Source organism: Pezoporus wallicus, unplaced genomic scaffold, assembly GCF_028554395.1.
Source record: "Pezoporus wallicus isolate ANWC-B61680 ecotype Strahan unplaced genomic scaffold, APGP_CSIRO_Pwel_v1 contig_7162, whole genome shotgun sequence".
Classification (NCBI taxonomy): Eukaryota; Metazoa; Chordata; class Aves; order Psittaciformes; family Psittacidae; genus Pezoporus; species Pezoporus wallicus.
The window spans coordinates 1,186,447-1,198,348 of record NW_026641997.1 but is presented as its reverse complement, the minus strand read 5'-3'; the positions used below and the strand labels follow the sequence as shown (position 1 = coordinate 1,198,348).

The window sequence follows — 11,902 nt, the reverse complement described above, 5'->3', positions numbered from 1 at the left end:
TGAACTCCTCAATGTCCTCTTCCCTATAACTTTTAGGTTAACTCTTGACCCATCAAGTCACAATGACTACTAAGATTGATTCAAAAACACAGAGTAGGTAGAAAAAATCCTGCAGGACTACAGTGAGGCTTGACTCAAATACTTACATGTTAGTCCCAGAATACGACCCTTTCAGGTGGCAGTGCTAACAAAAGCAGTAGCCCCAACTATTAAGTAAGAAATTAACTACTTAAAGAAGCCTTCAAGTATTTTCAGTTTCAGCAGACATTCACATAAGTAATGATCAGGCTGCTGTATTACCACTGGTTGTAAGGACTGTAAGATACAAATGAAAGCACCAAATATTAGCAAGTCCATTAATATCTATAAGCATATTTTGACATGGACCAATGGAGAGTGCAGGGATGTAAAATCAACAATCCTCAAACTGCTATTCAGCAATGTAAAGCACTAAATATCAATGTGCTGCAAGTTATTTACATGCTGATGTGCTTTGCTAGTTCAGTGTGGAAATACATAAAATGTGAACAGATGTACCACACAAAACCTTAAATTTGGGATTAAAATTAAGGATTCATTATTCCTTAAGCCACTAAATATAAATCCACAGACAAGCACTAAGCCTCCCCTCTCTGACTGCTTTGATGAAAGTTTGGATAGAATTATATTCTTCATAGGCAGGAGATTAAACAAAAGCAAGAAAGAATTAAATTAAAGAGCAAATGTAAGTTGTTTTCAAAACAAGCTATGGCATTACTCCAGGTTATTTATTTTGTCCTAAATAAAAGGGGTTTGAGTTTGGTTTTTCAATGATACTTGCTTCCCTTCTGATTTGTGCTTGCTGCTCATTAATCAGTTATCTTAGTAGTGAGCTATTATATCAGTTATGTGAATATCTTGGTGCATCTACCAAAAGTCATCAAAACTACCCATTTTAAAATGCCACATCTTTTTAATATTTAATATAAAAGATTAATGTTATAATTAGAGTGCTATATACATCAACACAATATGTATGCAAGTTGTGTTTGGAGCAGTTTCTTAAATGACAGTGTCTCTATGCTATAGATGCAGCACCTTTAAATAATCAACTTAATTTAAAGCAGTCCTGGGAAGGATTCATTCACTTACCCGTATCCAGCTGTTGGCCTTCAATTCCACAAGGTTCTGTGGTTCACTGCTGTATAGACAACATAAGCACCACATCAGAGTCTTCTGGCTTTCATCTGCAGGAAAAAAAGCAAATAAGGATACATTTCGGGGGAGAAAAAAAAGGAAAAAAAAAAAAAAAAGAAAGAAAAGAAAGAAAAATCAAAACACAGAGAAAAGTACACACAACAATCCCTACCCATCTGCAAAACGAAAGCCCTAAGTATCAGTTTCAATTCACATTTAACGTTATTCATACATAGCTTTTGTATAATCATTTCCTTCAACTGAAGTTCAAAATCTATAAAATAGATACATGCATGACCTATTGATGAATTTATATAATAATTTCAAGCAATTTCATAATCAATACATTTCAATTCAGTATCAAAATAATATAATAACAATAATCAACAGTAGTAAAATAGTTATTTCACTGTGTCCAAAGCTTGCACAATCAAAGAATGCTCACTTCTGAAAACATTATGAGTTCACTCATAACAAGAATTTAAAACATCAAGTTTTCTGCAAAAATATATTAGGATTTTCCATGCTTCAGGAAAATTACATTTCTACAGGCAGAATAATAGCTAAATGCTGCTGGGAAAAAAAATCCTATTTTGATTTTCTATTCAGGATGAGATCAGGTTTTAGTTAATTCTAAGACACTGCTGGAAATGAGCTGCCTCCTCTCACATACTGCTATGCCTCCTCTCAGATACTGTTATAGAGGAGCTGATTATTTGGAGTAAGCACCTTAAGAGCCATTCAATTCATCGTTATTTCCCACAATTTGGTTTTCAATAGGTTTATTTGTTTGGGTGGGGACTTTTGTTTGTGGTTTTTTGTTTGTTGTTTTTTGGGGGTTTATTTTTAACATTCTTTGGCAGACACCCAGAATAAAACTTCATTATTATTGTTCATTATTGTAATAAAAATTATGAAAACTGGATATAGTATTGTAGCTCTGTATAAAATTCACCTAGTAAGCAATATTATTCTTGTTAAAAATAACACAAATTAGTAATATCATATGAGTTTTAAAAATTATATTAGGAGACTATTTGATTATCAAACTCAGCAAGTTTTCTTTTGTTTTCTGTGTATTTGTTATCCAGGATGTAATAAATAGCATTATTTAGAAGTGCTTTGTTGGCAAAGCCTGAAGAAAAAATAAAAGTTCCATTAAGTAATGCTTGTATTTTCACCAGATCAGAGAAGCTAATATTGATTTAAACCAGTATTCCTCAATAAATGTCCAGCAAGCCTGTAGGCCATTACTGGCCTCCCACTGAGTAACATCTCTGCACAGAAATGGTTACTCAAACATACAGATTTAACTGACTACAGTTTGGGGTATTCTCCCATTGTGTGTTTAGGGATTTTTTTTTTTTTTTTTTTTTAATACGGATTTTTACAAGGCTAACAATTTCCTAGGTTGGTCAAGACTGGAGTTAAAGAAGGTATCTTGCATACAACTCAGCAGAAATTGAAAGTGCCTGTACACTTTGACTGGAATTATGTCCAACTAGCATTCAGATATCAGCACTAAGAGACAACTCCATCTCCTTCAAAAAGTGTTTCACCTTAAAATTCTGATATGAAATTATATGGGAAGAAAAATAAACAAATACTGGTTTATTTGTTTAAATGACTAAATGATAGCCATTTGCTTCTTAGAAAATTAAGATTTTAAACATTATTTATTACCAGTAGTAAAATATTATCTGTTTATAAAGTCTGGCATTAAAGATCATTTCCAATTACATTAATTACGTTTAAAAAACCCCAAAACTGTATCAAAAAAGCAAGGAGAAAAGAAAAACAATCAAGTCCAAATCGCTTATCCTAAATAATGTATATACATAGTTCAAGTGTTCCTTCTTTTGACTTTTCATACTATACGTCTACAGTATGACATTAAGTAATTTTATTTAAGTTACAGTTACTTTTTTGACTATAACCAAAACTGAAGCCTCCCATAGGTCTATGAAACCTATGGGTCTAGGAAAAGGGACCTACAATCGTCTTGCTGAAGAATCCAATGACACTCTGAGGGATGCTCTCAGGTTCACCATTTTTCTTTTCACAACTGCTTTAAACTGGTGATGAAAGATGGGAAGATCAAGAATAAGGAGGGACAGATCTTAAAATAACTATGGCAACTGCAGAAGATAATCATATCAAAAGACCAAATACAGCCACAGAAAACCTGCTGGTGGCTTTTTTCCTGCTGTGCTTCTATTAACTCTGATTCCCACTGAAAACCCATCGTCAATATATGCACTGAAAACCATTACCAGAATATAAATTAAGGCATTTGATCTTAGGATGATATGAAAGGACACTCACTACTAAAACACCCAATAAGTACATCAAGAGGAAAAAATTAGTAACTAAAAGGTGAAAATTGCATCTCATAAAAGGCCATCGGCTATCTTCTTGACTTCTTGAGTAGGTTAATATTGTAACTCTAACTAAATGAATGAAAACTTTCCATGGGACAACAACAAAAAAAAAAAAGAGAGGAAAAAGAAAAAAAAAGGCATAACACAGTCAGTTATAAATACTCTCTCATGAACAGGGCCAGATGCTAGGAACTAATCAGAAAACCCTAATCTTACAGCCAGAAATACTCTTTTTAGAGCTTGTTGTAAAGTTTTATTGAAATATACCAGATAATGTTGATTAGCTACATTTCTTCTTGATTAGATACATTTCTGTGAAATGAATGCATACATAAGCATGCATGCTCACACACATATAGTGACATACAGAGCCACCAAGAAATTCCCCAGCATTTATAGTATTAGTTTGGGATTCAAGACATTTGGGATCAAAACTCAAACCAGGAGGGTCCTACTGAGAAGATAATCCCCCCGGCCACAGAAAAAAAAATATTAGAATTCCTTACCAAGACTGAATTCCTCATGTATCTCTTGTGGCTTAGGACCACAAGTACAGCCATGAGATTTTCTTCAGTTGTGCTTCCTTCACGTTAGCATTCTAAATAACGCCCACTTGGTCACCTCCTGCTCAGGAGTGTTTATGAGGAGATTATTTTCCCTTGGGGACCACGCTTCCTGCACTGAGTGGTCAGCCATGTCAGCTTCCAGCATCAACAGACATTCATCTAGGATGACAGGTATTGTGGTTTGGCCATGATGCAGAAGTGTAATGTTTTTCCTTCTCCATTTATTAGTATGAAAGCCTGAATTGAACAAAATTAGTTCCTTCTACTGCAAGGGTGGCCTGGTCTCACACACATAGCTGAATGAGCTATTTATCCAAATGAGAAATTACACAAAACCCACTTGAGACTCAGCATCTGCTGCAGCCAGCACTATCTTAAAGAGCGTCTTCAGAACTAGTGCCAAACAAAATCAAAATCTGCTGAATCCAAAATGCCAGTAGTCCAAAGATTGCTCAAGTGGCTCTAAAAAGAGGAATGGTGGGAATGTATAAGCAGACATCTTCAGGACTACTGATGTCAGAAAATCTACTTGACTCATCTTCAAGCATTGAAGTGAAGGATTCAAACTTGAGCAAGGGAAGTTTGTTGATTCAGCTTGCTTGTAACTTTGAGACCAAAAAAAAACCTATAGTAAAACTTCATTATCTTGCAATCTTCAGAAGTAATGATCAATTTGCAAAAAAAGTACTTTTCTTGTTTTAGAAAATGCTCAGGTACCCAAAGAAGAATGAAGTAGAGGAAACCAAAAGCGTATTGCTGGGATTGTTGTGAAAAGGAGTCAAAAGAAGAAACACATGGCTTTCAACTGTGAGGAAAAATATAGATGATACTTTCTAGACCAGAACACATTGTCAGCTCAGAAAAACTGATGGTCTAAAGACTCGTATACTCCAAACAAAATCTTAGAAGAAAAGCATATGTGTAATTGTAAACATCAACTATTACTGACATTCTGAAAAACTAGAACTATGATCAAAAAAGGGAGCCTCTCCATCGTAAAAATAAGTCTACAAAGTACGAAAAAGGCTTTTCTCAAAAGGTGCCAAGAAAGCACATATTTGCTGCTCTGCAAAAGTGATTTGTATTTAAATCAATGGTTCCTTCCCAAATTTTCCTTTCAGAGGGGAAGTGCTGACATAACACACACCTACCATGTGTTTTGCAGACAAGTTCATTCTGCTTGTGCTTGGAGCTGACTAGAGGACAAAGCCGAACCAGAAGACATATGCTGTATTTGACTTAATAAGCCCTTCTAGGTGAACCAAAAATTGTTCTTTCCTGTATTTCCCCCAAAGCGGTCATAAAGCACAAGAGACAAAATGTGACTTTTGGGGGTTTTCTTTGTAGCTGTAGTAGTAGCAGAAAGCTGGCAAAAGATTATTTTTAGTGACTCACAGAGAAGCTCAGAATTAGTTTTCTGCTTAAAGGTAGATCACAAGTCATTTATCAACATATCAACATCTCACTTCCCGAAAAATGTACTGGAGCTACTGGTGACGTACACAAGTACTGTCTTCTCCCTCCCAACAGTTTTTCTGTCCCCAGTTTATTTTATCATGTTTATTCTCACGTGCAGTTACATACACTACCAGTAAGAGGCTTTTAGTTTTTCATACACTTTTTTCCCATGTCACCACTTCACCGCTTTGGTTTTGATTCTACGTGCATTTTCACTAGTTCACAAGACGAAGAAAACACATATTCAGAATAAACTCAATAAATCCAAACACACCCCTAAGTTAGTAGAACTCTATACCAATGCAAAAACAAACCAAGTATCAGAAAAAATAATTCTTTTATATTAGTATATATAATAAAATAGTCTGATGTGTAACTGCAAGAAATTTCTGTTGAAAGTAATCTGGAACACTTGATTTTATGCATATTGAGAACCTAACAAAAATGTAATTAATATGTCAAGAAAATAAGAAAAACATAAATCATGATGCACAGAAACACTCACTGGGTTTAAAATCTACTGCTTCCAAGTAAAGATTCTCTAACTAATCAATTAAATTAATTAGCTCCCAAAGTAAATTTAAGATTTCACAATGCCACATATTTTAAATAATTTGGCTAATCTTTTAATCTCCAAAATTCACTTCAGTAAAAAAGATTGTTCTGCTTTTGTGGAAAAGTCAAAGTATATAACAAGTCATATTTTCCTAATTCCTGTAGAGTAAAGTTTACGGAACCACTGCAGAAATATCATTACATGTTCTTACCATAACCTATAACAGAAGGATTCCAACAGAGCCTTCCTAAAAGCTGGCCAATTAAAGGAAACTGCTGGATTGCTACAATTGCATCCTGTTAAAACATAAAAACAAACAAAAAGATAATAAATACACTGAACATCAAAAGTAGGTTAGGAGAACTCTTAATGATACAGATTGTTGTAAACTACATTCACAATGGTTTTGCTGTGTAATGTTCTGGAAGCAGAACACTTGCAGATATGTAATAAAAGCAGAACTTCCTGAAATTTGCTATAATGTCATAATTCAAATAAATTAAATCTTAAGTAGGTAATTTCCTCACCTAATATTTAATTATGCTAGAAAATCTCATTTGCCTCACATCCAGCAATCAGAAAACAGTATTAGTAAGCAACATTTCATGGTAATAAAAGCAAAACTGAACTATATCTGTGTTCATCCTCACTGCTTTATATACTGCCTCACAGTTTCTGAAGAAATTAACAGCTACTATGGACAAAACTAAGTGTCTTTCTGTTACTTTTGCTTGTTTTCTTTAACTTACGTAATGACTAACAAGCGAGTAACAAACTGCCATTTAACTTTTAACCAAATAGAAACCAGCTTCACTATGAAAGTAGTAGACAATGTATTTTATATACAATCCTCTGCAATCAGTCTTATTTTTCCATTTTTGTAGCTTTACTATCTAATAAATGAAGGCTTTTAAAAATGGTGCTGTTCTGAGATAACATGCAAGTAGCAGGAACGATAACCATCTCCTGCTGCTGCAATAAATTCCTTATATTTGTCTCACATTTGGGGCTAGCCCTAGACTTTCTGGGGCCATATTCACAAGGTCCGTTTCAGGCTAAGCCTCCGATTACTTGAAGTAGAAACTTTTTTTTTTTTTACTTCCCTCTTAAGAAAAAGACATATAAAAAAGCAGGAAGAAACACCACTCCCCAAAAAAACTTTATTTAAAAGTTAAATTCAGTTCAGAAAATTATAATAACTCTGCAGTCTTCAGATAAAAAGAATATTTAAAAATAAATACTTCCATAAGAAGTCATCTTTATGCCATAATACATTATTTTTTAAAATAATTATACTGAAAAAGCCATTATCAGAAAAACATAAACACAATTAAACATATAAAAAACTAAATTTGTTTTTTAAAAGAGCACTCACTAGAGTGCAGACAATAATTAAATTGCTAAACAGAACAGTCAGTAGCATATGCCAAAGATCTGACCATTCTGCTAGAATTCACTATGTGTGCCACAACACTGGGGTTAACATGTCAACAGACTCTCTAAGATTTAAAGGATCAGTTACAGTTTTGCATGTTAAGGCCTTTAAATAATCTAATTTATGACCTGACAACCAGAATCAACTTCTTGTTTATTTTTAAAGGGTTCTTTAAAGAGGCTAGAGCATTGGCTAGGAAATCTCACGTGACAACAACCAATCAAGAAGAAAAAGCACCTTTCACAATAAATCAGGGCAACAGGAAGCACACTCCTGTTTCCATTACCTGTGACTGTTGCCCCAATTTGCCTCTCTGATCCAGCAATACGTTAGGTCAATAACACAAACCTCTTTGCTACTGTTAGCTTCTGGTTTTGTCAAAACACAGTGCAGATTGTTTCTGAGGGTGTCTTCAAGACAGGTCACTCTTCCTTTTAGAGTCACTTACCATATGTTTCAAAGTTTCATAAATCTCATGTAGGAACTTCTGGAGCTGGGGCAGATGAAGGCACACATCCTTCTGGGATTCCAGCGTGGTGGCTTGACCCCATTCAACAGCTTTATCCAACCAATATTCAAAGTTCAATTTGGTCACTGGAGTGTCCTCGGCCATCCCACAATCCTAAAAAAAAGACTGTAACTCCGCATCAGGCAGTCCTGACACTGAAAATGGGAGGAAGGATTTCTGCTAACATTTTTTGCGTTCACATGTGAAAGGGAGGTATGAGGGGTGTCTGTGTTTACATCTCATAAGGGTGACAATTTTCTTTGCAGGAGTAAGAGGGTAAAATAATAACCCCATTGTGACAAAGTAGCAAAGGGGTCACAGTAATAAGTAAATTACCTGAGAAAGTACCACCCAGCTGTGTCTCAGGCTTTTATTACCTGAATTTGTCGTCACCAGTATTTCACTCAAAGCATATTAGAATAATGTAAGTGTGCATTTATTTAGAATGCTTTGCATGATATAAAACTGAAAATGTCCAATTTCAGGTAAATGAAAGAATTAAAATAAGGCACAACCAAAACAAAGGGAGTCAGGGGACCTTTCCTAGTAATTTCTACATTTGTAATTGATCATTAGTTTTAAGTACAAAAAGAGTATTCTCCTTCAAGAAACCTATATTTAGTATTTCAGCTCTTTTTTAATTTGTATTATTACGCAAAGGAGAAGAAAAAAATATGACCACATGCAGCTTTTCATATAACTCAGTTCTGAATAAAAGCTGTACCATATATAATCTATACCCAATGGCACACTTTGCTGTTAAAACTTTGAGAGATGAGCGTTATTGCCAAGCCAGAATATTAAATTCTGGACAAACTGCCAGAGTAAAATACAAAAAAAAAACAAAACCCAAACCCAACACCCACAACACATTTTTCTTCTGCTTTGCCATTACATTTTTCGTTGGCAGAAGGACAGAAAATAGCACACGAGGCACTATAGCCTCCTTTAAATCTCTCTGAAAGAAACACCTCATAGACTGAAAGAGCAAACAAACTCTTGCAGCCATTCATTCTTCTTTCTGTCAAGACTTTAAAGACAACTGTCAATTAACACAAATGTGGTGGCAGTATTTAGAAATGAACTGTTGCCCACTTGGAGACAATTCAGACACTCATAGATGCCACAGAAATCAATGAATATTTATCTTTGTAAGCTACAGACAAAAAAAAAACAAAACTGAACCTCAGTAGCAGGCCTGTAAGTCAAGCTATCTTTATACAGCTAACCTTTACAATCACATCACTTACATAACATGCTAATCTGAGCCAGATAAAAATCTAAAGATTGTTAATAAACTTGTTTAATTTCTACAAGTAATAAATAAATATATTCCACGTAATGAATCACAGCCATTATTTGGCTTTGGATCCTGTCCAGGAAAAAAAAAAAAAAGAAAAAAGGAAGTAAGGAAGTAAAGGTAAAGCTGTTGGCTTGCCAGAGTTCAATGCATATTTATACTAAACGTGTTCAAAGTAGTGTAAGCAAAGCCACTGCTTTTGTTCTCTATTACACTCCTCTTTCTACCTGCAACTACTGATGTCAGCAGAACTCTTAATGGAGTGCCAAGATCTTGCTGGTCTTCTGTGAGCAGGCCACAAGACTTCATCACCATAGCTTCCTGAAGGGACATAGGCACTAAGCAGCAATTAGCCATCAAACACTTTTATCATCACAGGAGCATGATGAAGAACAAATTAATACCAGGATCTGAATTTACATATTTATTAAAATATGTAATGAGCCTGTTTGATGTTCCCAGGCAAGACTGATCCTCCCAGATAACTGAAAAACAAGTACCCTAACAAAATGGCTCCAAAAAGTTTAAGGGGAAAAAAAAAAAAAAAGAGTGGGAAAGAGGGAGAACCACAAGCACTCCAGCATTCTGGGGCCAGTCACATGAACTGATTAGGTATCAACAGAGAATCTCAGGTAAGGAAGTCAAGGACCTTGTCTCCTATACCAAGTACCTACCTGTAAGCTAGTATTACAGTATGCAGAATGGCACAGCCACCACCAGGTAAGGCTGTCTTTTTCCATATGTCTGAAATTCCAGCTCCACAAGAAAGGTACTTTGCCTCCCTTCTTAATTACAGCTTGTAGTGGTTTGTACCCAGCCGGTAACTGAGCAGCACACAGCCACCAGCTCACCACCCTTCTTCCCCCCTCCCTGGGTGGAAGAGAACTGATAAAACCCACAGGTTGAGGTAAGAACAGTTTATATACTGGGCATGACGTGCTGTGGTATGGAATACTCCTTTAGCTAGTTTGGGTCAGGTGTCCTGTCTCTGCTTCCTCCTGGCTAATTGTGCCCCTCCTTATTGGGAGAGCATGAGAGACTGAAAAGTCCTTGCTCAGGATAAGAGCTACTGAGCAACAATGAAAACATCAGTGTCTTATCAGCATTGTTCTCAGATTAAAGCCAAAACACAGCATGGCACCAGCTACTGGGAAGAAAAATAACTCTGCCCTGCTGAACTCAGGACACAATGAAATAAACTGGATTGCTGATTCAGAGAGAGTCCTTAGCAACTCCTTAGCTGGTCCAGAGCCTTTGCCTTGCAGAAAAACTGTCAAAAGATTCATATACATTATTTTTTAACTACAAACAAACAAAGTCAAAAGGAAGGACATCAGCACAAATAGTAGGATGAAGGAAATCTTTAAAGGTATAGATATTCTATATGCTGCTAGCTGCAAATGTTCATTTATTGCAGTTTCTGATTGTTAATTCCCTTAAAATACCTGTTCTGAGTATCTTGGATATGAGCAAATTAGTGTTCCACCAACAGACTTGTTCTAGTCACATAAATCTGGTTTTCCTTCACCAAGAAACAAAGTAGTTCTGTGTGCAGTGCTATTTAAAATCCTCACCTGAAATGCATTACATTTTCCACAGTTGTCTTGTTGTATGAAAGCCTAAGCAAGTAACTTGCACTAAAAAAACCAACTATACACTCTAGAGCTCAGAGGCCATCTTCAGAAGGATCAATCCTAAACTTGCTCCTTTCCCATCATTTGCTGCTGAAACAAAACCAGAGTTCTGTTTCTAAAGCAGTTTAGAAATTCTAGCTGCTGTCAAATGCTCATTCATGGATAAGTTTACAGGCAAAAATGGAGGAATCAGTTCTATGTCCCATTTCTAAAGTGGATTAAGGGACAAATAAATGTACATTTCTGTGCAATCAATTTTCTGAAAATGCTCAAAATATACTAATATCAGAAATAAGGAGCAAGTGATCCTTATGACTAAGAGAACAGGAAATCTGCAGTGCATATCTGTAATATACTCCTACATATACACTGAAAAAAAAAAAGGAACTAAATCATGAAGAGTTACATGAAACAAGAATTTTTGTCTGCACTCTTTTTTTTGAGGAGGAGAAATGGTTGAGCACTTCTGTGGAGCTTTATGTAACTATTCTCGCCAATTCAATGGTAGTAGCAGAAGCCCTTACAGCAACTATTAAGAACTGAACGTAGTTTTCAGAAAATTATCATCACAAAGAAAATTCTTTAAGTGCTAAAATTATTGCTATTATCTGTTTTGGGATACAATCAATTCACATTCTTAGAAAACTTATCCTGAGATCTACACAAGAGTATAAAGTAACATTTACATTTCCAAGAATTGCTGCATTGTTCATACAGCCCATTGGCCTTGTTTAGCATTTTAGTATGTGCTTTGATTCATCCTTGACCAGTACATTAATATGCTCTAATATTTTGCTGCATCACATTACCTATGCCATACTAAGACAAAACCAGAAAAAAAGAATTATGCCAAGCACCTGTTCTATTTTGCAACAGCATAACTTTCAA

General features: G+C 35.3%; 1 protein-coding gene across 1 annotated transcript in view; it reads right to left on the bottom strand.

Annotated features, from left to right (window-relative positions):
- Positions 1-1,119: 1,119 nt before the first annotated feature.
- Positions 1,120-11,902, bottom strand: part of FANCC (FA complementation group C) — a 30,364-nt gene continuing 19,581 nt past the window's right edge. Inside the window, exons 2-4 of the mRNA XM_057426432.1 lie at positions 8,021-8,194; positions 6,349-6,433; positions 1,120-1,226 (exon numbers count right to left, since the gene is read on the bottom strand). Coding sequence (XP_057282415.1) covers positions 1,120-1,226; positions 6,349-6,433; positions 8,021-8,185 — 357 coding nt within the window. The 5' untranslated portion in view covers positions 8,186-8,194. The remainder of the gene's footprint in view (positions 1,227-6,348; positions 6,434-8,020; positions 8,195-11,902) is intronic.